Raw genomic sequence first — 27,367 nt, 5'->3', positions numbered from 1 at the left:
CCCTCAACCACAACATCTCAAGTAGTTATAGAATCCCTACAGTGTGGAAGCAGGCCATTCTGACCATTGGATCTACACTGCCCCTACAAAGAACATCCCAGCCAGACCCATTCCCCTACTGTAAGCTTGCATTTCCCATGGCTAATCCATCTAGCCTACAGTGGTTCTCTCCACTTCTTGATTATATCAGTCTACTTTTGTCAATTTGCTTGTATTTCTTACCAACTGTATTCCTCAACAATCCTAATCATTTTTCAGCTTTCCATATTTATTCAGGAGTAAAATCATCTTCGCCCAAACACAACTGTTTAATCAATGCTTGGCATGTGACTCCCTCCCCCGTTTGAATGTGGTAGTCATAGTCATAGAGATGTTAAGTGCCAGCCCCAAGTAACATTAGGTCCGCATCACATCGGCTATAAAAGGGAAGGAACCCTGTCCTCTAATGTTGCAGACACGTATGAATAAATAACCACAGTGATTCTTCCGAAAGGAGCTTTGCTGGGCCTGTTGTTGCCTTCCTGGATACATTATCAGGAATGTAGCAGGTTTGTGTACTAACACCAGCACTGATGCGATAACATGATGAATCATTCTTGCCACAGCATTTATTTTTAGCTTAACTTCAAAAATAAGAAAACCACATAAATAATGCTCCAAATATAAAGTGAAACTGATATTATCATATTGCTTTGCAATTTAATAGCTGTAAGGACCACGTTGCAAAAACAAAAAGAAATGAGATTCTAGTGGAAGGTGTGAGATTAAGTTAATAAGACTTCTGCTTTGGTTTGAAGAGAGAGAAATAGACAAGTCACAACATAGCATTCTTAAAGCATTGAATTACAGTGTGCAATTGGCAGGAAGTCAGAACCAGCAGGAACCAGCATGATCTACTGGGAACTACAAGAAGGGGAGAATGGGTGAAGAATTCATAAAATATCTCAAAATTACACTTCAATTGAAAGCCTTCAAACTACTCCAGTATTTGTTGTTCTAACCACAGTCATGTAACAGCGCGTCAATATTTATTCTTTTGGAACTTGTTTTTGGGATCTGAATTGCATCACTGTTGCCTGACAAACTTGAAGCAAGAAAGTGGACAGGCATCAATAGGTTCAGCACATTGGAGGGCAAAATGACTCTTAGATTGAAAGCAACCTCTATCTTAGTAGATTCAACATTTAACGTGCCCAATCAATAAGGAAAAACAGAGGTTCTAAACTTTAAGTCAAAAAAAGTTCTGAGATCATAAGACCATAAGATATAGTGGAAGAATTTGGTCATTCACGCACCCAGTTTGTCCCACCATTCGATCATGGCTGATATATTTCTCAACCCCATTCCCTTGCCTTCTCCCCATAACCCTTGACGTCCCCCCTTATTAAAAAGAACCTATATATTAAATACACTCAATGATTTGGGTTCCGTAGCCCTCTGCAGCAATGAATTCCACAGATTAACCACCTTCTGGCTCTAGAAAATCCTCATCTCAGTTCCTTCACTCAAAAGCTGTGCCCTCAGGTCCTAGTCTCTCCAATTAGTGGACACATCTTCTCCACATCCACTCTATTTAGGCGTTTCAAAATTCTATAAGTTTCAATCAGATCCCCCCTCATCCTTCTAAACTCCATTAAGTATAAACCCAGAATCTCTACTGCCCCTCAGAGAGCACGAAAACAGACCCTTTGGTCCAACCCGTCCATGTTGACTAGATGTCCTAACCTAATCTAGACCCATTTGCTAGCACTTGGCCCATATCCATCTAAACCTTTCCTATTTATATACCCATTCAGATGCATTTTAAATCCTAATTGTACCAGCCTCCACCACTTCTTCTGGCAGCTCATTCCATACACGCATCACCCTCTGAGAAAATGTTGCCTCGCAGGTCCCTTTTATACATTGCCCTTCTCACCCTAAACCTATGCCCTCTAGTTCTGGATTCCCACACCCCAGGGAAAAGACCTTGTCAATTTATCCTATCCATGCCCCTCATGATTTTATAAACCTCTGAGGTCATCCCGCAGGCTCCAATGCTCCATGGAAAATAGCCCCAGCCTAGTCAGCTTCTTCCTTTAGCTCAAATCCTCCAACCCTGGCAACATCTTTGTAAGTTTCTTCCGAACCCTTTCAAGTTTAACAACAGGTTTCGATAGGAAGGAGACCAGAACTGCATGCAATATTCCAACAGTGGCATAAGTGGGTACTGCAGATGCTGGAGATTAGAGTCAAGATTAGAGTAGTGCTGGAAAAGCACAGGTCAGGCAGCATCTGAGCAGGAAAATCGACGTTTTGGGCCAAAGCCCTTCATTCCTCTGATGCTGTCTGACCGGCTGTGCTTTTCCAGCACTACTAATTTTGACCCATATTCCAAAAAAGTGGCCTAACCAATGTCCTGTACAGCTGCAACATGACCTCCCGATTCCTACACTCAATGCTCTGACCAATAAAGGGAAGCATACCAAATGCCTTCTTCACTATCCTACCTACAACTCTACTTTCAAAGAATTATGAACCTGCACTCCAAGGTCTTTTTGTTCAGCAACACTCCGAGGACCATATGACAAACCTTCATCCCCGGGATCATTTTTGTAAACCTCCTTTGAACCCCCTCCAATTCTAGCACATTTTTCCTTAGATACAGGGTGCAAAACTGATCGCTATATTCAAAATGTGGTCTGACCAGAATTTTACATAGCCTCAGTATATTTCTGCTCTTGTATTCTAGCCGTCTTGAAATTAATGCTAACATTGCATTTGCCTTCCTCAACGCCAACCAAACCTGCATTTAACATTAAGAGAATCCAGAACAAGGACTCCCAAGTTCCTTTGTGCTTCACATCTCTGAAGCTTTTCCCCCCATTTAAAAAAATAGTCTACCCCTCTATTCCTACTGTTGAAATGTATAACCTGTCACTTTCCCACATTGTATTCCATCTGCCACTTCTTCGTCCACTCTCTTAGCCAGTCTAAGTCCTTCTGCAGTCACCCCACTTCCTCAACACTACCTGTCTCTCCTGCCATTACTACTCCATCATTTTTCCTGGCAAGCCTCCTTTCCAATCAACTCTGTCCAGCTCCTCTTTGTAGTTATCTTTGCAAATTACGCAACACATCATACCTGCCAATATCAAATCTGCTCTACATGCTCATTTACATTGTTTTGTATACTGCACGCATTTAAGTACAACAGCCTCAGTCCTGCATTCACTGCATCCCCCTCGTCATTGTTATCTCTTTATTTGCTGTGCCTGAAGTTAGATTCCCACCTTTTCCATACTCTCTGTCCTATTACTTTTTCTGGAAACTTTAATAACCTCTGCTGAGCTCTCCCCCTTTGTTAACATTTTCCATAATTTTCCATTTAACTGATCCCGCACTTGACTATTTAGTTTAATACCCTATTTGCAGCCCTACTTTGAGATTCACCAGGACTCTGGCCCCAACATAATTCAGGTGGAGCCTGTCCCATCAGAACAGCTCCCTCCTTCTGTCAGTAGCCCATGAATTTGAACCCATTTCTCCCACACCAATCTTTGAGCCACACATTCACTTCTTTAATCTTGTTGACCCCGTGGCAATTTGCTTGTGGATCAGGTAGTAATCCAGAGATTATCATCTTTTTGGTTTTTTTTTTTTAAAAAAAGCTCCTGGCTGCTCATATTCATTAAGCAGAACTTGTTTCAACCATATTGTTGGTTATGACAATAAGATGTTTTCCCTTCCACTCCAAGGTCTTCTGCAGCCCAGGTGAGACATCCTGCACCTAGTAATCAGGCTATCAACAAAGCCTTCTGGACACTCAATCCTGGCCACGTGGAACCGTTCCTATTCCCCTGACTATACTGTCCCCTATTACAACTACATTTCACCTTTTGACATCGTCTTGAATGGCTCTCTGTACCATGGTGTAATGGTCAATTTGATCATCCTCCATACAGCACCCACTCTCATCTACATTAGGAGCAAGAACCTAAAACCTCAAGAGCTGAGGCTCCTTCAGCACTACCTCCTGAATCTCTCTACGTGCCTCACTTGCAGTCACAGCATCCTGTCCCTGACCACTGACCGAATTAGTGGTAGTTAATCTCATGGGTGTAACTGCATCCTGAAACCCTGTGCACAGGTAACCCTGCCTCTCCCTGATGTGATTTAGAATTAGAATTAGGTTTATTGTCAAATGCACTCGCATAAGCACAATGAAAAGTTTACAAGGTGCCAGTTACAGTGCCATCTTAGGTACAAAAGATATCTAGGTACAGGCTCTGAAGTATAAATTCTCTCAAGAAAATAAATTAGAAAAATAAATAAATTAGAAAGTCCAACATTACAGACCTTCACACCATCGTAGATACAAAAATAAAGTAGAAAGAAGCAGGAAGATGAAGTTCAGAAAAACAGCCCTTCCAACACCTTGCCTCCATGCCACATTGGGCCTCACCTCCAGTCTGCGTCGACACCTAGTCTCCAGACTGTGCCGGGATCTTGGCTTCAGACTGTGCTCTCGAGGCTGGGAGTCCACACAGGGCTTAACCTCGAAGATCTCAAGGCTGGGAATCCACGCTAAGGCCAGGAATCAGCAATGACCTCACTGAAGTTTCAAGGACAGGAGGTGAAATGAAAGCAAAAATAGAAATACGAAAAGAGGAAAAAAAAATGACAGAGCAGATGAATTCCAGTTGAGGAATCCTACTCCACTGCCATCTTGCATTACTTGGAATAAGTCACATCAGTTCTGAGCTGGAGTTCCTCAGGCAACCAACACCTCCTACAGGTGTGGTCACTATGAACCACAATGGGATTCACCAGCTCCCACATCATGCAGGAACAACACATTCTTTGGCCTGGCACCTCTATTTTAATGACTTAGTTCTTAATTTGATTCTTTAAAAAAATGTTCTGGTCTTTTAGTTTGTAACCTGTAAATATTTCCTTCAATCTTAAAGTAACCAATAACAGATATTCAAATTATTAGCTCTCACCAGCCAATGAATTTATGGTTTTCCTATTATGTCACTCTTGTGCTGGGCCCCAGATCCTGGGCTTCAATTATCCTGTTAAAAAACCTTGTACATTATACTGACTCTGAATGGGATCTCTCCCTCCTGACCGAACAAAGCTTATTGACCTCGTTAAGATGTGATATTCTAGAAGCAAATGAGGTAGAGAATAGGAAAATCATGTGGAAATGCTTCCAATAAGTGCAGGTCAAAGGGGCAGAGCGCCAGTTAAGGAACACTCAAAGGATATCAGAAATTTCTTCTCAGGTAGAATAGACTCAAAGAATAGTGGAGATAAAAATTTCTGGAAAAAATTATGATGGATTGAGATTTGTCCAAATAAGTAGTTGCATAAATTATCTTACAACCTGATAGTTCTTCCTTCCTCTTTATTTTGTGTGGTACCCATCACCAATTTTTGGTACCATGAGGTGGCCCTACTAGCATCAAAAAATCTGGAAGCAGCACTACACAATGCATTGCCTAAACACGCAGGCCACTGAACCCAACCACCAACTCTCTCAAAAGGACACTATTGACAAAGAGATCCAATGCCAGATTAGTTGTGCCTGTTCAACTTTCCATAAAAATACAGCGAGTATTTGACAGCAGAGACCTCCACCAAAAGTTCTAATGTACAGAGTTGCTGTCACCACACTCCAGCCCTGCAATGATAGTTGGATAATGTAGCAATGGTAATAAAGAGTGCTGCAGTATTTCCACCAGGAATGCCTTTGATTTTCCCATCGGATTCAGTAAATGTGGTAAAGGCATTCCTGGTGGAATTATTCCAGCACTCCTATTGTCATTAATACATTGTCCAGGTACAATGGGAGTATCATTGAACAAAAGTTTGTGTCTTTCTTGAAGACAGCATCACGAGCGGTTTGGCCAAACTCTTGTAATATCACCTACGATGAATTGTTAAGTGACCAGATGGCTAAAAGTGTTTCCACAAATTCCCATTTCATCTACTCCCCGGAGGCCAGTGCTTCAGGAGAGAACAAAGTAAACACTATAAAGACACTGGGGAACATTCTCTGAAGCACAGCACCATTGAAATTAATGGCAAAGAGTTTATCACTGATTGTCCGAAATGGTGACTTGACCATCAAACTGCGCCATATTTTGAGTCAGAACACCTTAATGATGAGACAGAGGGGTGACAGAGAAGGCAAGAAAAAGGAGCAAATTCTGCATTCTGGATTCCACTACTTCACAAGATGTACTGTACCATATACTCAAAGATTTGCAGGTCTGTTCAGTCACATGAAAAGTCAAGGCAGAAACTCACAACATCGAGTCGTGTCATCCTCAAATTAAGAAAAAGTCAACAAAAGAGAGACAGAGAGAGAGATCAAGAGGAGATTTTGTGCCTGGAAAAACCCATACAGGTAGTTTTGCTATGTTTTTTTAAATGCAAATTTGCTGTAATGCAATTGATGAACTGGGAACACTTTCTAAAGCATGAACTTTTAAAAGTGTATATTGGTTACAACACTATTCTGGCCCCAGTAGTTTAAATAGCGCTGTTATTATGCAATGTTCTTATAATATGGGATTGCACAAGAATGGAACTACCACATTATAGCAGAACTGATCCTAGTTTGGAAATCTTTTGGTTTCAGTTTGCAGAAGTTCTGGGTGGAGTTACATATAAGAACACAGTTTCTTCCGAAGAGAGGAGATATTTCAGAACAGTTAAGGAACAGAATACTTCAGCGAAAGGGTTTTAACTTACAAGCTCCAGTGAAGTATTTGAATAGAACCCTGAATAGATTATTTGAATTAAGAAAATCTAAACTCAGTTATGTGACTAGTCTATCAAATTGTTAGGCTATCAAAATTGTTAAGACCAGGAATCGAAAGGAACACAAGATTTACCTAGAGATGTGATTGATGAGGGAACTATTTTTGAGTGCTGCAAAGTAATAGTGCTGGAATTAACGGGTTTTAAAAAAACTGTTTCTTTCAAATTGTAATATATTCTAATAGCTTATTCTATTTCATCATTTCTTTTCCATAATAAATTTGTTTTATTGTTAAAAAGAGTGGGTTTCATGATTAAATATATTTAAAATGGATGCAGGTTTGCTCGCTGAGCTGGAAGGTTCATTTTCAGATGTTTCGTCCACATACTAGTAACATCTTCAGTGAGCTTCCAGACGAAGCTTCGGAGACTCACTGAAGATGTTACCTAGTATGGTGACAAAACGTCTGAAAGTGAACCTTCCAGCTCAGCAAGCAAACCTACATCCAGGACCTCAACCTGAGCTACAAATCTTCTCAAAACTCGATATTTAAAAATCTATCAAGCCAAATCTCAGTCTGAAATCTGACTTGTACAGTAGTAACATCAGTTAGGATTGTAGGATCCTGCATGTCTGAGATTCAAGCAAGAACCAGTTAACAGCAGTCAGGAGTTTAAACTCATCACTCCTTTACTCATTCTCTCAAACTAAGTGAAGTATCCCTACCTCTGCCCCAGCTTAGCTCAGCTAATGATGATTGAATTAAAACCATTGGATGAACTTATCAGGACAAGAGGAAGTTCTGGAGATGATTCAGTCTGGATTTTGATGCAAACTATTTTCAGCTTTTCAATGCAGATTCTTGGTTTGCAACAGGTTACTTCAAGATTGTTGTAACTATAATTCTGAACAGTTAATACTCTACAAAACCACAAACACAGAATCAGGAGTAGGCCATATGGCCATTTAAGCATGCCCTACTGTTCAATAGGATCATGGCTGACCCAACTCTCCTCACATCCACTTTCCTGAGTTTTCCCTGTAACCCTTGATTCCCCAGTCATAGAGTCATACAGCACAGAAACCGGCCCTTCACTCCAACTAGTCCATGCCAATCATGTTGTCTAAACAAACTAGTCCCAACTGCCTGCGTTTGGCCCATATCCCTCCAAACCTCCCCTATTCACGTACTTATCCAAATGTCTTTTAAATGTTTTAACTGCATCCATTACTTCCTATGGCAAGATATTCCACACACAAACCACTAAAAAGGTTGCCCCTCACGCCATGTTTAAAAACTTTCTCCTCACCTTAAAAATATGCCCTCTGGTTGTGAACTCCCGCACCCTAAGGAGAAAATAAAACCCTTGCTATTCACCCTCCATCCTTCATGATTTTATAAGCTTCTATAAGGGCACCCCTCAACCTCCTATGCTCCAGTGGAAAAAGCCCCAGCCTACTTTTATAACTCAAACCCTCCATTCCCAAAACTTTCCTAGTAAATATTTTCTCCAATTTAACAATATTTAACAACTGTGCACAGAACTTCAGAAGATTGTCCTATGCAATCTCAACATGACATCTCAACTCCTATACTCAAAGGTCTGAGCAATGAAGGCATGCCTTCCTAACCACCCTGTCTACCAGTGATACAAATTCAAAGAATCGTGTACCTTAAGCCATGGGCCAATCTTCTATAACAATCATTAATTGTATAAGCCGTGCCCTTGTTTGTTTTACCAAAATGCAATAGCTCACATTAATCCAAATTAAACTCCATCTGCCACTCCTCAGCCCATTGACTAAATTAATCAAGATCTCTTTGCAATTTTAGAGAACCTTCTTCACTCTCCACTGTACCATCAACTTTGGTGTTATCTGCAAACTTACTAACCAAATCTCCTAAATTCTCACCCAAATAGTTTATATAAATGAAAAATGAAAATGGGCTTAAGTATTGATCCCTGTGAAACACCACCGGTCACAGGTCTCCAGTCTGAAAAACAACCGTCCACCACCACATCCTGTCTCCTATCATAAAGCCAATTTTATATTCAGTTGGCAAGGTCTCCCTAAATCCCATGTGATCCAACTTGATTAATCAAGAATCTTATCTCATCCTTAAATATACACAAGGATTTTGCCTCCACAGCTCTCAACATTTATCCTAACAACTCTTAAAAATCCTGTATCCTTTAATAAGATGACCCCTCAATCTCCAATGAGTGGAGATCCAACCCGTTTAACCTTTGCTCATAAGACAATCTCTCCATATCAGATCACCCTAGTGAATCTTCTCTGAACTACATCCAATAAAATATTTTTTTCTTAAATAAGTGGTTCAAACTTGCTCCCAGTAACTTTCCAGATGTAGTCTCACCAGCATCTTATACAATTTCAGTGACTTCCCCACTCTTACAATGCAATGCTATTAAAATAAGGGGTAATATTCCATTAGCCTTCCTGATTACCTGCTGCACCTGGGTGTTAGCTTTGTGTTTCTTGCACAAGTACCATCAAGTCCCTTTGTGTTGCAGCTTTCTACATTTAAATACTATTCTTTTGTTCTCCCTTCCAAAACAGACTTCACATTTTTCCCACATTATGCACCATTTGCTAATATTTGTGCCCACTTATCAATAGGTCTCTTTAAAATGTTTATATCCCTCTTGTAACCTACCTTGACACTTATTGTCATCTAATCTGCAGATTTGGCTAAAGTAACTTTGCTTCCTTCTTTCAAGTTATTAATATACACTGTAAACAGTTGTGAACCCAGAACAGAAATGATTAGCTTTGAATCCACTCCAAGAAGTTCCCCTTGCATGAACAAAAGTGGATTGTCGAGGCAAAAAGGAATCATCAGTGAGTACAACTGACGTTGCCCATTCCTCTAAACATGCTGAATACTGTTAGGTCCATACACACAAGTTTTTGGTTTATAGGATATAGGTTTGTAGGAATAGTTCTTTTCGATGCCCAGGATATGCCAAATTGCAAATTGACTATTGGAATCAGAGATGTACAGCATGGAAACAGACCCTTCGGTCCAACCCGTCCATGCCGACCAGATATCCCAACCCAACCTAGTCCCACTGCCAGCACCCGGCCCATATCCCTCCAAACCCTTCCTATTTATATACCTATCCAAATGCCTGTTAAATGTTGCAATTGTACCATCCTCCACCACTTCCTCTGGCAGCTCATTCCATACACGCACCACCCTCTGTGTGAACAAGTTGTACGTTAGGTCTCTTTCATATCTTTTCCCTCTCACCATAAACCTGTGCCCTTTAGTTTTGGACTCCCCCAACCCAGAGAAAAGACTTTGCCTATTTACCCTATCCATGCCCCTCATAATTTTGTAAACCTCTATAAGGTCACCCCTCAGCCTCCGACACTCCAGGGGAAACAGCCCCAGCCTGTACAGCCTCTCCCTATACCTCAAATCCTCCAACCCTGGCAACATCCTTGTAAATTTTCTGAACCTTTTCAGGTTTCACAACATCTTTCCAATAGAAAGGAGAACAGAATTGCACGCAATATTCCAACAGTCACCTAACCAATGTCCTGTACAGCCGCAACATGACCTCCCAACTCCTGTACTCAATACTCTGACCAGTAAAGCATACCAAACATCATCTTCACTATCCTATCTAGCTGTGAATCCACTTTCAAGGAGCTATGAACCTGCACTCCAAGGTCTCTTTGTTCAGCAACATTCTCTAGGACCTTACCATTAAGTGTAGAAGTCCTGCTAAGATTTGCTTTCCCAAAATGCAGCACCTCACATTTATCTGAATTAAACTTCATCTGTCACTTCTCAGGTCCTTAATTCTATTTGCCAAAGTTATCTCATGTCTTTTTGCCCTCCTGATTTCCCTCTTAAGTATACTACTACTGCCTTTACATTCTAAGGATTCACTCACTCCATCTTGTCTATACCTTACATATGCTTCTTTCTATTTCTTAACCAAACCCTCAATTTCTTTAGTCATCCAGCATTCTATTCCCTATACCTACCAGCCTTTCCTTTCACCCTGACAGGAATATACTTTCTCTGGATTCTTGTTATCTCATTTCTGAAGGCTTCCCATTTTCCAGCCGTCCCTTTACCTGTGAACATCTGCCCACAATCAGCTTTCAAAAGTTCTTGCCTAATACCGTCAAAATCGGCCTGTCTCCAATTTAGAACTTAAACTGTTAGATCTGGTCTATCCTTTTCCATCATTACTTTAAATCGATTGGATTATGGTCACTGGCCCCAAAGTACTCCCTACTCAGTCACCTGCCCTGCCTTATTTCCCAAAAGTCAGTCAATGTTTGCACCTTCTCTAGTAGGTACATCCACATACTGAATCAGAAAATTGTCTTGTACACACTTAACAAATTCTTCTCCATCTAAACCTTTAACACTATTACTTTCTTACAGGAGCAGTGGTTTATTGTACCCACTATTTTCAGACCCTATAATCTGGATCACTCATGTGGTTATTGATCTATTCTTGTTCCTCATTTGTAAGTACTGCAATACACACATTACACTTGATATCCACTACAGCTTCCTGAAGTTATAATGGTCATCCACCCAAACACTTGCATTTCATAAATAGAACAAGGCCTGAAAGCTGGGATATTTATCACTCTTCACGATTATACATAGACTAAAAAAAAAACCCTTAAAACTCTTACTTATAATGCCTTTTTGAGCTGCATTGCACACTGGTATTACTTTGGCAGGACCAGAAAATTCAAAGCTTAAAACATTAGAGAAGTCTAGCCAGTTAATCATAACTTCAGAAAACTGATCAATAAGATGCAAAGCTTCAAGGGACGTGTGCGAAAACAAGAATTTTTTTTTAAAAATCAATGGAGATTTTATTGTGAAATCAAAAATGCCCCAAATTATTTTGGAAACCCAAACTCATTATCTCTGTACAAAAACCACATACTACAGATGCTGGAAATCTGAAACAATAAAGAAAATTAGACAAGTTCAACATCTGTGGACAGATTAAGTGAAATCCATTAAATCAGAACTGAACAGGTCAACCAAATGGAAATGTCTCTCCACAGGAATCAGAAATTAACATTAGTTCCTGGTAAAGGTCAGGATCAAGCTCTGCATAGTCAATTTAAAAATTGTGGGCAATACCAAAATATCCTCCCGGCAGATACCTGACATGCTTAACTGTCTAACGTTCCAGAAAAGAAAAAGTGGTCTGCAAATTTACTCCAATGTTAAACACTGACAAGTGCAAGAATAATAAATGTGCCACTATATGTAGAATCTAATTTTAGTGGGCGGCATGGTGGCACAGTGGTTAGCACTGCTGCCTCACAGCGCCAGAGACCCAGGTTCAATTCCCGCCTCAGGCGACTGACTGTGTGGAGTTTGCACATTCTCCCCGTGTCTGCGTGGGTTACCTCCGGGTGCTCCGGTTTCCTCCCACAGTCCAAAGATGTGCGGGTCAGGTGAATTGGCCATGCTAAATTGCCCGTAGTGTGAGGTAAGGGGTAAATGTAGGGGTATGGGTGGGCTGCAGGTTGGTGTGGACTTGTTGGGCCGAAGGGCCTGTTTCCACACTGTAATGTGATGTAATCTAATCTAATGTTTATTGCTTCAGCCGCCCATAATCCCATTTATGAAAAATGCCATGAAACTGGGATTAATAAATTAGCATGAGATGGCAAAGTGACCAGATAACTTTCATCACAAAACTTCTAAACCATGAGACTAAGGAGACTAAGGAATAAAATCACAATTTACTGTCACATGTACTTATGAAAATACAGTAAGATGTGTACAAGTTATCACAATTCAGTGCCATTTTAATTGCAAAAACTATAAAATAATTGAAATAATTGAAATAAAGTTCGGACAAAATTCATCTTTTGTTCCCTTCATGGCTCCTAGGTTTATAGTATCTACAGGATGCCACCACTAAAGCAAGGATTTCAGGACCGAACCCACCATGCAGCCACGGCTGAAGCCACTGCATCACTGCACAGCCTGGACCCACGAAGGCATCAATGCTGAAGCTGCCATAGCCACAAGGAACCAACTGAAACCACAACACTGCCACTCCTGAAACCGCAGCCAGGAGAAACTAACCAGACTCACTGACAATAACGCCTTTGATAAAGGCATGGGCTGCTATGGCCATCCTCATCCACCATGCTGCTGCCCTCGCAACAGCCTTCCATCACTGTAGAAAAGGTGAACTTTGATACAACACAGAAATGAAGAAACAAAACAAGAAAGGAAAAAAAAGGAATGAAACCAATGGCATTTATGATTATACCTTAATGGACTGGTGCATCTTTCTAATTTTATGCTCAATGTCACACACAGAAAACAACCTAATTTTTTAAAATACATAACCTTTATTGTATCTTAATACAAACTTCAGATTATGTGGTTCACCAAAAAACAATTCTGTAAGGAGGCTTCTTATTAGTCATTCAAGATGTTACATTGTATGATGCATTCATTTTGAAGTCAATTAACCATAAATGTATTTCTCAGTGTAAATACTTCATTAAGTGCTGTTAGAAACAGTAGAAATTACAAGTGGTCCAAGACAACGGTAGAAAACTCGAACAGCCTGTATTGTTTTCGATTTGACAGAATAACCGCAAAAGTCACAAAAGAAATAAAGAAGTGGGAGTGGGGGGGGAGCGCGCGTTGGGGTGGGAGAAAGAGGAGAATTCAGCAGTGCGTCCGTGCATCAACCAGACTAAACAGTCTCTTCAGGGAAGGATTACACAACAATGCACTTTCCAATTTTTTGTTCCTATTTTGTCATTTTTGATTGTTGTAGATTTTCATGCAACTCTGCTTCATCTATTGCTTAGCCCTGGTATGGATAGAGTTTGGGGTGCAAGATGACATTCTGAAGGCAGGTCTTCACAGAAATTACATGTTATCACCAATTGTCTTATGACTATATGGAAATTTTTCAAGTTCAAAAAAAAAACACAGTACTGTTGCAGATGCATGGCTTTATTTCCTGCACAAATATACAACTGCCGCTTGCTTCTTTCTTCTCCAACACAAAGCAACAAGGAATGAGTAAAAAAAGCATCACAGTTGATCAGTTTTAATTCACATTAGATTAAGAGAACATCCTCATGCAACATCACATGCATCCTTAAGTTTAAAAGGGACATTTTAAGGAAATTTCAAAAGTTGCTAGCTACTCAAAGGTTGCAAGTAACCTTTAGTAAGAAAAATACATCGGTTTGTTCACTTTTACTCATACTCATAGACCAGCAGAACGTAAAGTATAAAAAAGCTAGAGTTTTTCACAACAATACAACATAATAATAGTGCTACATACAAATAATGCATTATATTGTGGCATACCATGATACTAACTGTAGCTGTGCAAAATAAAGGCAGGTGTTTTCAGAAAAACTGAAATAATACACCTTTCTGGTTCATTACAAGAGCCGCTCACGATTGTCACTTTGGTCAATATTTCTACTGGGCCATCAATATAATCAGTACTTACAGAAGCAAAATAAGGATTGAAGTAAATCTGCTTCTTTAACCTTCTAACGAATATATAGGGGGAGAAACATCTTATCCAAAAAACATTAAGCCAAATGCAATAGCTTCATGTTTTTCCTAAATGATTATTTCTATTTGAATCTGTTGGTCCTGCCCAAAAACCGTCACAGCAGAAATATTGTGTGTAAATTAATTTGCACTTTTTTTTCCAGCTGAGGAAGGGGAAGATTGTCCAAACAGCCACTGTGCAATGCAAGTTGAGGAATATTGAAAATAATCAGATTTAAATTGTACTACATTAATGGAAACATTTCATGAAGAGAACCAAAAAGAAACAAGATAAAAATAAATTTAGATGGCCGTTATCATCACATTTTTAAATGATGCCTTTGTACACCAGACAGAAGCTTGGAGCAAGTTTCCAGCATATTTTACTGCTAGGGATCAGTGTTTATGCAGTCCTAAAAGGAAAACCTATACTTAGCACAACTAAACTGGTAAATCAAAGATTTCCAGTTAGTTCCAAGCCCTCCAGAAAAGAACAAGGTCTCAGAAAAGCTGATGCCATTCCCTTTGTCAGCCTACAAAGGGATCTAATTTTAATCCAGTGAACCTAATGAGTATTTTTTTAAAAACAAGTCCCCTGAAAAACTGATATTATAATTTAATGGAAAACCACATTTCATAATTCTTGTTAAAACCTAGGTTTTTGATCGGGATCACCCTACATAAAGCAAGCCTGTCTGTACGTCAAAGTCAATTACAGTTGTTATTTATTGCAAGTCACAAAGTCTTTGAGAGAAGAACGTGGCACTGCAATTGGTGCTTATGTTTTAGGCAAAAAACATTCAAGCCTAGATCATTCATGAAAACAACAGAAATATGTATCACATTTTTAAAGAGCCAATAATCTGAAATTTTACTATTAGAGGTAACATTTCAAGCTGTTACCTTTAGCTAGATGGGCCCACTATAAAACTTTACACATCACCTGATGAGTTTTGATTAAAATCTTTTGAAGTCTGCTCAAAGTCATTCACATCACATACAACAGAATGGGATCTGAGACAGACATTAAGCAATTTTGGAATATTATGCTTTACAGGCATTAGCAAGCTATTTGACAGTTATGGGAAATGGGTGGAACTAGAAGTGGATCTACAGTCTGCCTATGTTCAAGCTGGATCTGCCCAGGCATATGGATGCAGCTGATCAATTTTCAAACCAAAAGACAGAGTATCGGATGGCAATATCTTTGTTACTGGCTTGCCAGAGATCAGTTAGTTCAGCACAAATTAATGGGACCCAAGGCTTTCTAGTGTAGTCCAGCCAATGTTGAAATCCACTGAGCAGGCCAGTAAAACAGAGTGCTCAGCTATTATATTGACTACATCTGTTGGAATCACACTGCAATAAATGCCTAACGTATGTTTTGTTTAACAACAAAATTCAGTAAACTGAAATATTCAGCTACACTAATTTATTAGGAAATCAGACAAGTCACAGTTTACCTGATCATTTAACACCATAAGATTGCCTGTGTAATGTCTTTCTTTTTCACTCTGGAAACATTAGATTTTGAATGGAATTTAAAACTCTAAAGTACTGAAATTTATAGCCAAGGAAACACTCCATGACCAAACAAAAATAACCAGAACTTTGTCCAGGTAAAGAACTAGTATTCCTGAAAAGCTAAGTTTGACATTCTGTTTCAAAAGATGCCTCATAATTGGTAAAAATGTATTTTCCAATTTTTCTCTACAAGATTATGAGAACTATTTATTCAGTTGTTACAAAAATGAGTCCATAAACACTTATGTGCAAGATGAGAGGCAGAGAGAATATTTACATGATGGGTAAGGGTTAAACATTACACCAAATTAATCTAGCACAGACCAATAGACTACACATGGAACTCTGGACCTCTAGTCTCCACAGTTTTGTGGCACATCAGAAGACACTTAATTACTAAGGTAATTCAAGGAGCTAAAAAGACCTCACTTCCTCCCAATAGGGCAAATCTGGAGGCTACTACTTTAAGTATAAATTGAGAAAACAAACGTTACCGACTGGTTTTATGACAATAGACAGCATGGCTATTAAAACAGAGGCATCACTGCTTAATCATTAGTAAACAGATTTTTAAAAAAAGTACCCCAAGAGAACAGCAAAATTTCTGGTGTCAGCAGCTAATGTCACAGCTTTCAAAGATGCCACAGATATAACTGGAGCTATGTCAGAGGTCACAGTTGCTACATGGAGCATGATGAAAAATTAGATTAAATATAAGAATCAAATAGCTTTGGAGAAATAGATTTTCAATCAATTGAAATGATTTCTTGATAGATAACAGCAAGTGCCTTATATCAGGTAAATTCCATTTCTTTGTCGTCTTGGTTGTTCAAACAGTACTCCACATCTATAGGCTTGGATTATATATAGTGTTTTGATCAAAGCAGCCATAAACCCTTGCCATGTACACAGTATTCAAACAGAGACAACTACACTAGAATACACAGCTGCTGGTATGAGGTTTCAAATGATTTATTTTAATAAAAAACACTCTAGGAACTAAAGGAGTGCAACATGCCATTACATGTTACTATTCCACAACAGGAAAATTTGGTGAGATCAAATACTAGTTCCAAGATTAAGCTATAGGTTGCTCTTTCTTCGATTACCCATCAAGATCATCCTTCAAGTGAAACAAATTTGTCAGAATAAACCTGCATTTTGAAAATGCAGGATTTCTCACAACATTGAGAATGTAAAAAAAAAGACTCTATAACACAGCTCAGACCGAAGCTGCATATAAACTAATGCAAAATCTAACCAAATTCTAAACTTAGTAAGTAACTTCCAGGAACAGAAACATTTTGGAACTATTATTGAACAGGTTGCTGAGTTTCCAACAGATACTGTCAAGTAGATTTTAAAAATTAATTTCCAATGCTGATTATTATTGAAGTTAATCTAAACTTTATTCATATCACTTACCTCATTTTAACTTTGAATTTCTGAGCACTTCAGCCCCAGATCATTTTTATCCCTTGGAGTTCTCTGTTCCAAATTTTGTTTTCTCAGTCCTATATCTAATTATAATATAGTTTTTGTTCCTTAGTACAGCTTCATCCACACCACAAACTATGAATATTTCAAGCTGCATTCTGCTATGCAGCTTTTCTCCCCTCCTGTCAGCCCAAAATGAAAGCTGCCTTCCCTTTGCAACTGTGCTTTTTATTTGATAAGCTCCTAATGATAAAGTGTAAGACCACAAGGACTATTCAAATGTTAGTAATGAGAATTGTTGCAATATCAACTGTTCAAAGCCCACAGGTTATAGTTCTCCCTTTACATTATAATATCTGAAATCAAAGTCTCAAATCTGCATAAAAACATATCATGCAGAGGTACTTATTAAAAAAAAATGTAGAATTTATCTTCGCAACCCCCGGCCCCCAGATTTCATACGCACAGCCTTTAAGGTCACAAACTTTAATCTCAGCAGCACCATTCATCAGTCTTCAGACATTCAGACTGTTATTACTCCTGAAATACTATGCAATTTCAAACCATATTACACATACCTAATTCATAACAGACATTGCTGGAGGCACACAATTCTGATGCCAGAGACACCTGTACATACAATTCTATGAAAGACAAAGACTAAGTTTAGCAACAGCTGCATTCTTAGTCATTTTTGAAAGCTGAATTTGATTTCTGCTGTGTACACTATGGGGGGTTGTCACCTCAAGTGCAACAATTCATGTACAGTACAGGAGTCATACAAAAAGTGCATCAGTGAGAAGTATTTTGGAAAGGATAGTATGCAAGTGCTCTTAGTGAGAGCCCCAAAGATCATCTTCAAGTGTTAAGCAAGGAACAATCCGTTCTGCTAAAAAACAAACTCTTCACGCATACAAAAAAAAATGAATGGAGTAATTTGCCTTTGAATTTCTAAATAACGGCTAAAATTTCCATTCATCACATTTTTCAATCTTTAAACAATTGTAATACACCATTTATTGGTCATACTTTGTGTCTCAGCATCCAATGCTGTTCCTACAGGAACAAGATTCAGAAGAGGAGATGAAAACCAGGGTAGTTTGCCAGCATGGCCTTAAAGCGAGTTACAAATTTACAACGTGGAGGAGTGTGGCTGAACTTAAAACTGTCCTGCACAAAATCAGTCTGAGAATCAATATCCTTTCGTAATGAATTTGGCAATTTGATAGCAGTTGAAATTTCTGGTTAAGTATCTCCCATTCATTATCAGTAGCAAAGTCTTCACAATTACGTTGACGTAAACTGCTGCTAAAAGAATCTCTATTTTTTTTTAACAGTCCAGGGCTAGAGGCCTGCTCCAGCGAATATCCTCCTACTACGATTTGTAAAACTTGTGGACCACAAATACACCAACCAAAACTATAGCCAGAATCCCAAGCATCCATTTGATATAGATATTATCCAATTCCAAAGCTGCAACCTATTGAAAGAAAAGAAGATACATTAAATAGATAGCCTTTTACAGAATTTGTACTGATTATTTTTAAATAGAGGCAGGAGACGAGATAGTATAGAATAAGTTTCCATAACACCACAAAAGACAACTTAGAGATCAAGAACTCTAGCTGGATAAATTCTGAACTAAACTGGGCAGGGCACATGGGACACATTTTGCTCACAATGAAAACAAACAACGTCTCTTGGAAAATCGGGCCCAAAGTCATGCAGATTGCCATTTCACTCCCTCACCTTTACAAACCAAAGAGATTTTTAAATTTCTAGCAGGAGGTTCTAATCAGGGCTCGTTCAAAAATACAGAGCCATGCTTACAGTCTGACAGGCCACTATCGTGTAAAATAGCTGGGGGAAGGGAAACATGTGCATTTTTTGCACACCAGTCAGTTGCCAGATTCTGAAATTTAATATCCCAGCATCACAAACACCCATTGTCAGAAGCTGCCAATTGTCTAAGTACAAATCAAAGAGTGAAGTGCTGGAAACGCACAGCCAATCAGGCAGCATCCGAGGAGCAGGAGAATCAACGTTTTGAGCATAAGCTCTTCATCAGGAACGAGGGCTCATTCCTGATGAAGTGCTCATGCTCGAAATGTCGATGCACCTGCTCCTCAGATGCTGCCTGACCAGCTGTGTTTTTCGAGCAACACACCCTTTGACTCTGATCTCCAGCATCTGCAGTCCTCACTTTCTCCTAATTGTTTAAGTACACAAGGCAAGGCACATGGCAGCCCGGGTGCCAGGTAAACAATGGAGTGTATAGAACAAATCAGAGCTGGTAGGAAATATCAGGTCCAGTCGGGGAGTAGTTTGGGGGACACCAGATTGAACAGCAGAATAATGGAAAAGGTTGCCAGGTATAGAGAACGGAGAAGGAGTTAGTTCCCAGGGTAGTGGAGACAGTGCTGGAGACATTGAATAATTACTCAGGATTTAGACTAGATATTTAAGTAGTTTAACTTTTCCAGAGTAATTGTTTCTTTAACAGCAGTGGAGCCTTTCAAATTCTCAGATTTAAATGAATAAGTTTGGTTGGCTCAAAGCTCAGAGGGATTACCCATTGCCATATTTAATTTTCCAGCCAATTTCCAAGTCAGTTACAGTGTGGATTCTGTAGGGTGACGACGCACAACTTCCACCAACACTTCAAAAATTATGTTATCAGAAAACATGGGTCAATAAAACTTAAGAAAAGTGAACTGCACTGAACAAAAATATACTATTGCAAAAAGGCCATCAGAACCTGACAAAAAATTAAACATGTTAACTTCTCATCCAAAGGATGTTTGATAGCTTATTCCATTCACCCATTCTCTATGTAAGCACAGCACTTGAAACATGCATAGGAACATAGCATTAATGGAATGTGCAGGACAACTAACAGATGAACAACTTAACTAATATTTAAGTTTTGACTTATTCTAGAAAGTCATGGAGACCAATAACAAAAAAAACAAACTTCCCAAATGATCCCAATGGAAGAAATGAACAAGAAACAACTTTCATTGCAACAAACGAAAATCACCAAAAGACATGTCATGAATTCACCGGATTTCAGACCCTGGGCATGCTTATGCAAAGCAGGAAAATCCATCTGTATTCTGCTCAGTGTTTCTTTTAACCAATGAAAGGACTTATCCATCTAGGTCATCGAGTGTTTTCTTACAGGGTTGTGGAGCATGCAAAAACCCGACCACAGGACTGGAAAAAATGCAAAAGGCTAGTCATGGACATGGGACAACCATAAAAGAGGAGTCCCCTGATAGGTTAATGACTCAGAAGAAATGCTGCTGAGATAGAGGCTGAAGGACAGTAGCTCTGAATGGTTGGAATTCAGGAAGAACTCCAAGAAGCCTTTTGATACCTTCCCTGTAGTAATGACATAGGAGAAAGAGCAGAGTTTGATGGTCAACTGAAGCGAGAAGGGGTTCCATTCTGAAAAATGTGCAGCTGTTGCAGGCTTTGAGCAGCTGGAATCAGAAGTCCCTCGAGCTAAAAGGTGCAGGTGAACATGGAGGTTAGAAAAAGCCATGGGAACTTGGAAGATATCTGTGGTCGGAACAGCAGCATGTCTGTGAAGCCAACTGAATCGGTCACCTTGCCATGAATAGCTTAGTAGAGGTGACAGAGGAGGAAAGTCACAAGTGGTATTTAGTTGGCATGGCAAATAATAATGAAAGCGAGGGGAAACCTAGAGGACAGTACTAGCTTAGTGAAGTTAGCCGTCTGCTGACAACCTGTAATTGTGCCAGTGAGTAGGCACTGGACAGCAGTTTCCAGAGCAGGGAGTGACATCACAGGAAAAGACAAGAACCACCAAATGATGAAGCGGTCCACGACAGAGCAGCTCGAGGGAATTCCAAATCAAAAAAGTGCAGGACTGTAATCCCACGTAATCTGTTAATGAGACGATGGCCCAGTGTGCTGAGAAATCCAAGGGATCTATGTTGACTACATTTGCTATATAACGTACTTCGTAGGGTATTTAACAATAGTTTCTGTTACCCATTTTTACCTTTTGTTAATTCTGGAGGTCAGGGTACAAGTTGAAAAGATGTAATTGTTTTGCTATTCTACCTCTGTATAGTAAATTTTGTTCGTTCAAAACCATTGCAACTTGTGGCTAAATTATTAGGGCAATTGTATTTAGCAAAATAAACCAAAACCAAACTTTAATACCCAACACAAAGGTAAATCTTGGGTTTTTCAGCCAGCCCTCTTAACATACAAGTGGTACCACATACAGTCAAAGTCCTTCTCTGTTCTCTCCTAAAAGTTTAATTAGTCCTTCCCTCATGTAATTTAATCATTAGCAGCCTTTGACAGCAGCTTTACTCCAGAGTTCTAAATGACAGAACTAACAAGGCATACTTCAGTAGAACTCTCCATACTCATTGTACAACTGTCCAAATGGCATTGCTTTCCCAGAGTTCAGTTCAGTTAACTACTCAGTGATAACGTGGTACAGGCCGAAGTTGACTGCTGTTTAAAAGAAACCACAGCCAGCTCTTCTGCATGTCAGGATGGCTCAAATTTTATTAGGCTTCAGTCTATGAAGCTGGTATTACAGCCACATTATATTCCTGTCTTGACCACAATTTCTAATTTCCCTGAATCCTATGAGAGATGCACTTCAGAAGGTGTATGACACACTTGGCAACTCCAATTAAGAAATTCCACCCAGAAACCTAGCTTTTCAGTTTCAATTTCACTAAGGAGACTTCAAGAAAAAGAAGGAGAATTGGTCTCTCAAAACACTATCACCTTTATATTTCAGGTATAACAGTCAAACCCACAAATTACAATTTGCATTTATATCATGCATTTAACATGATATGTCTAGAGTTCTCAGTTTTCTTTAAAAACTTAGAAGTGCATAAATAGACATCCACGCAGACTTAAAAAAGGAATGAATCTGGAAAATTCTTTACCCTTTAATCTTAAGCAGTCAGTTTCTAACCAAATTGAAAAGTTTTAGGTGTCCAAAAAAAAAAATTTCCTCTTTAAAAACAGAAAAATTTATTTTCTCAAGAGCTGACAGCTTTTTAAATGAGTAATTGATATGTACAGATACCCAAGTTCTTAAGATCAATATTGCTTAACTAACAAAGATTCTTAAAATAGGCCTCAGAATTTGTGGGTCAAAGGGTGGGGAAGGGCTGTTTGCGTCGCTATTAGGAAAACTGGAGTAAACTAGGATATGAAGTACCTTTTGACACAACTGTCAAGGGTCATGCATGAAGAATGATTATTTGGGAAAAGGCACTGACTGAAGTGCATCAAGAACATGAAAAGAACCACACTACAGACAAAAAAAAAAGCTCAGTGCACTTAATGCCTCATCTAACTAAAAACTGAAATCAGAAAACCAGCAACCTACTGCTGTGCACTTACCCAGCCTCCTTGTGCTGCAATCCATCGTGCAATTCTATTTTTTAAAACAAACTCTGCAATGAATTTTGCGATTTGACTGAGGAATCCCTTCATACCCTTCTGGAAGACATAAATGGCCATTCGATAGCCAAATCCTAAAAGAGCTATCACACGGCCCCAATTTATGCCACTTTCAAAAAGCCTATAAAGAGAAAGAACAATTTTAGAAATATTTTCAAATATGGATTAATAAGAAAACATTTTTAATATACAATGGAAATTCATGTTGACCTTATTTGAAAACATGATAGTGGTCTAATATTTACACTTTTATAGCATCTGTTATTACTTATGTCAACAGATTGCATATGGCAGTCCCAGTCTATGTTTGGAAAGTTAAAATCGCCTCCCATAACCACCCTATTATTCTTACAGGTAGCTGAAATCTCCATACAAGTTTGTTTCTCAGTTTCCCTATGACTATTAGGGGGTCTATAATACAATCCCAATACGGTGATCATCCCTTTCTTATTTCTCAGTTCCATCCAGATAACTTGCCTGGATGTTTTTCTGGGAATATCCTCCCTCAGTACAACTGTAATGCTATCCTTTATCAAAATCACAAACTTTCCACTTATGGTAGGGGATTTTAACTTTCCAAACATAGACTGGGACTGCCACAGTGTTAAGGGTTTAGATGGAGAAGAATTTGTTAAGCACGTAGAAGAAAATTATCTGATTCAGTATGTGGACATACTTATTAGAGAAGGTGCAAAACTTGACCTACTCTTGGGAAATAAGGCAGGGCAGGTGACTGAGGTGTCAGTGGGGCCAGTGACCATAACTCTATTAGTTTTAAAGTAGTGATGGAAAAACCAAATTGGAGAAAGGCCAATTTTGATGGTATTAGGCAAGAGCTTTCAAAAGCTGATAATGGGCAGATGTTCACAAGTAAATGGAGGCTGACAAATGGGAAGTCTTCAGAAATGAGATAACGAGAGTCCAGGGAAAGTATATTCCTGTTAGGGTGAAAGGGAAGGCTGGTAGCTATAGAGAATGCCGGAGGATTAAAGAAATTGAGTGTTTGGTTAAGAAAAAGAAGGAAGCATATGTCAGGTATAGACAGGATACATCAAGTGAATCCTTAGAAGAGTATAAAGGCAGTAGGAGTATACTTAAGAGGGAAACCAAGAGGGCAAAAAGGAGACATGAGATAGCTTTGGCAAGTAGAATTAAGGAGAATCCAAAGGGTTTTTACAAATATATTAATGACAAAAGGGTAACTAGGGAGAGAAGAGGGTCCCTCAAAGATCAGCAAGGTGGCCTTTGTGTGAAGCAGCAGATGAGGCAGATACTAAATGAGTATTTTGCATCAGTGTTTACTATGGAAAAGGACATGGAAGATTAGAATGTAAGGAAATAGATATTGACACCTTGAAAAATGCCCAAAATAGAGGAGGAAGTGCTGGATGTCTTGAAACGCATAAAAGTGGATAAATCCCCAGGACCTGATCAGGTGTACCCTAGAACTCTTGTGGGAAGCGAGGGAATGATTGCTGGGCCTCCTGCTGATATATTTGTATCATCGATAGTCACAGGTAAGGTGCCAGAAGACTGGATGCTGGCTAATGTGGTGCCACTATTTCAGAAAGGTGGTAAGGACAAGCCAGAGACTATCGACCAGTGAGCCTGCCGTCGGTGGAATCCTGAGGGACAGGATGCACATGTATAGGGCGGCATGGTGGCACAGTGGTTAGCACTGCTGCCTCACAGCGCCAGAGACCCGGGTTCAATTCCCACCTCAGGCGACTGCCTGTGTGGAGTTTGCACATTCTCCCCGTGTCTGCGTGGGTTTCCTCCGGGTGCTCCGGTTTCCTCCCACAGTCCGAAGATGTGCAGGTCAGGTGAATTGGCCATGCTAAATTGCCCGTAGTATTAGGTAAAAGGGTAAATGTAGGGGAATGGGTGGGTTGCGCTTCGGCGGGTCGGTATGGACTTGTTGGGCCGAAGGGCCTGTTTCCACACTAAGTAATATAATCTAATCTAAAAAAAATCTAATCTATTTTGAAAGACTAGGATTGATTAGGGATAGTCAACATTTCTTTGTCCATGGGAAATCATGTCTCACAAACTTAATTGAGTTTTGTTTGAAGTAACAAAGAGGATTGTTGTGAGCAGAGCAGTATACGTGATCTGTATGGACTTCACTAAGGTGTTCAACAAGGTTCCCAATGCGACACTGATTAGCAAGGTTAGATCGCATGGAATACAGGGAGAACTAGCCATTTGGATACAGAACTGGCTCAAAAGGTAGAAGACAGAGGGTGATGGTGTTGGAGGGTTATTTTTCAGATTGGAGGCCTGTGACCAGTGGAGTGCCTCAAGGATCGGTGCTGAGTCCACTACTTTTTGTCATTTACGTGAATGATTTGGATGTGAGCAGAAGAGGTATCATTAGTAAGTTTGCAAATGGCACCAAAATTGGAGGTGTAGTGGACAGTGAAGAAGGTTATCTCAGATTACAACGGGATCTTGATCAGAAGAGCCAATGGACTGAGAAGCACATGGAGTTTAATTTAGATAAACGCAAGGTGCTGCGTTTTGGGAAAGCAAATCTTAGGACTTCTACACTTAATGGTAAGGTCCTACAGACTGTTGCTGAACAAAGAAACCTTGGAGTGCAGGTACATAACTCCTTGAAAGTGAAGTCGCAGGTAGATAGGATAGTGAAGGCGGTGTTTGGTATGCTTTCCTTCATTGGTCAGAGTATTGGGTACAGGAGTTGGGAGGTCATGTGGCGGCTGTACAGGACATTGATTAGGCAACTTTTGGAATATCACGTGCAATTCTGGTCTCCTTCGTATTGGAAGGATTTGTGAAATTTGAAAGGGTTCAGAAAAGATTTATGAAGATGTTGCCAGGGTTGGAGGATTTGAGCTATTGGGAGAGGTTGAATAAGTGAGGGCTATTTCCCCTGGAGCGTTTGTCCACATTTCTGTGGGTAAGGAGTTACATGTAGGCCAGACAAGGTAAGGATGGCTGATTTCCTTCACTAAAAAGACATTTTGTTTAAAAACTTATCTGGTTCAATAATGAACAATGGTTACATGGTAATCATTGGAATAGCGTTTTCAATTCCAGGTTTTTAAATCAAATTCAAATTTAACCAACTTCTATGGCAGGGCCCAAACCATGACCTCAGAACATCATCCGGAGTTTCTGGCTTATTGGCCAGTGACATTCCTGGAGGAGGGGAGGGCTCCACTTAAATAAAAATGATCCAAACTTCTTCGATGTCAAACAGAATAAGATAAAGCAAATAAAAGGAACATTAATTTCAGATACTAGAGCTCAATGAAGCAAAATGTTTTGAAAATAGAAAGCGTGGAGCAAAATTAAAACTGAAATTAGGCAAACAAAGAGAAGGCATGAAGAAATAGGGACAGGTACAATGATTGGAAACACAGATTTTACAGATACCTAAAAGGGCAGGAGAATAACTAAGGAACAAGAGAAAGGTCAATTAGAGATAAAAAATTAACATGTTAACATAGAAAACATAAGCATTGTTCTCCATGAATAATGTGTTTGTCTTCATAAAAAGGGCAAAGACAACACTGGAGTTAATGATTTGAAACACTGGATGGGATAAAGAGAGGGGGAAAAGGAAATATTAGAAGGGTTTGACATCTTCGCTAGTGGATACAACACTATTCAGAGACAAAAACCTATCCCAGATTGCTATATGAAACCAGCGAATAACAGTCTCTGACCATCACTTAAATTTAGTGCTCACTAGGTATGTGCGTATAGTGGAGGACTGCTAATGTATTACTGTTCAAAAAAGGAGGAAATGATAATAGTTGTAAGCTAGTCAGCCTAACTGCTGTTGTGGGTAAATGATTGGAAAAAAATGGAGGTAAAATATAAATTATCACTTCAGAAATTTGTTCAAATATCTAGTACAAGAGCAAGGAGATTTTACAAGAATTGCATGAAACACTAGTTAAGCTATAATACAATGTATGGTTCTGCTCATTGCACTACAGAAACGATGTGTTCACATTAGGCATGGCATAGAGGAGATTCAGGAGGATCTTGCCAGGAATGTAGAATTTTAGCAATGATGAAATATACAATGGTATAGATTAGGTAGTTTTCTCTGGAAGAAGAACAGAGATTTACTTGGAGGTATGGAAAATTTTGAATAAATTGTAAACTGAATATGAAGAACCAATTTCCCTGAGCAAAGAGGTCAGTAACCATGGAACATCAAATTAAAGTGATAGAAAGAATTACATGGGAAGATGCAAAGAAATTTTTATCCCGTGGACAGTGGGCAGAAACAATCTTAAAAGTATTGGATATGCACTTGAAATGTAGTCATCGATAAGACTTTTGTTCAAGTTTGGACTGTAGGATTAGACAGTCCTTTGGTTAGAAGACATCAGATGGGTTAATATGTCCCAAGCCATCTGTAAAATCTGTTTTGCAACAAATTTCAGTGTTTCAAGTCAATCAATCATCACTCAATATCTTCCCTGTTTTAAAGTCGTGCTTGAATAAGCACTTTCTTTAAGTTTAACAATATTATAGCATGAAGGCAAATCCAGTAATTTGAGAAATTGCAGCAGTTAACATCTAATCTTTGAGATGTTGATTTAAAATAAACATTCCCGATATTTTGAGTGAAATTCACT

The 27,367-nt window shown here is 39.3% G+C and overlaps 2 protein-coding genes across 4 annotated transcripts in view; both read right to left on the bottom strand.

The window, feature by feature from the left end:
• LOC140467178 (translocator protein-like) overlaps window positions 1-27,367 on the bottom strand; it is an 85,676-nt gene that overhangs the window by 34,334 nt on the left and 23,975 nt on the right. The window lies entirely within an intron of this gene.
• Window positions 13,743-27,367, bottom strand: part of LOC140467176 (bcl-2 homologous antagonist/killer-like) — a 50,424-nt gene continuing 36,799 nt past the window's right edge. For all 3 annotated transcript variants that reach the window (XM_072563339.1, XM_072563337.1, XM_072563338.1), the window contains exons 5-6: window positions 22,689-22,869; window positions 13,743-18,759 (exon numbers count right to left, since the gene is read on the bottom strand). In XM_072563339.1, coding sequence (XP_072419440.1) covers window positions 18,655-18,759; window positions 22,689-22,869 — 286 coding nt within the window. In that variant the 3' untranslated portion in view covers window positions 13,743-18,654. The remainder of the gene's footprint in view (window positions 18,760-22,688; window positions 22,870-27,367) is intronic.

This window comes from Chiloscyllium punctatum, chromosome 45, assembly GCF_047496795.1.
Source record: "Chiloscyllium punctatum isolate Juve2018m chromosome 45, sChiPun1.3, whole genome shotgun sequence".
In the NCBI taxonomy this organism is placed as follows: Eukaryota; Metazoa; Chordata; class Chondrichthyes; order Orectolobiformes; family Hemiscylliidae; genus Chiloscyllium; species Chiloscyllium punctatum.
The sequence above is the reverse complement of the archived record's forward strand: the minus strand, read 5'-3'. Positions and strand labels throughout refer to the sequence as shown.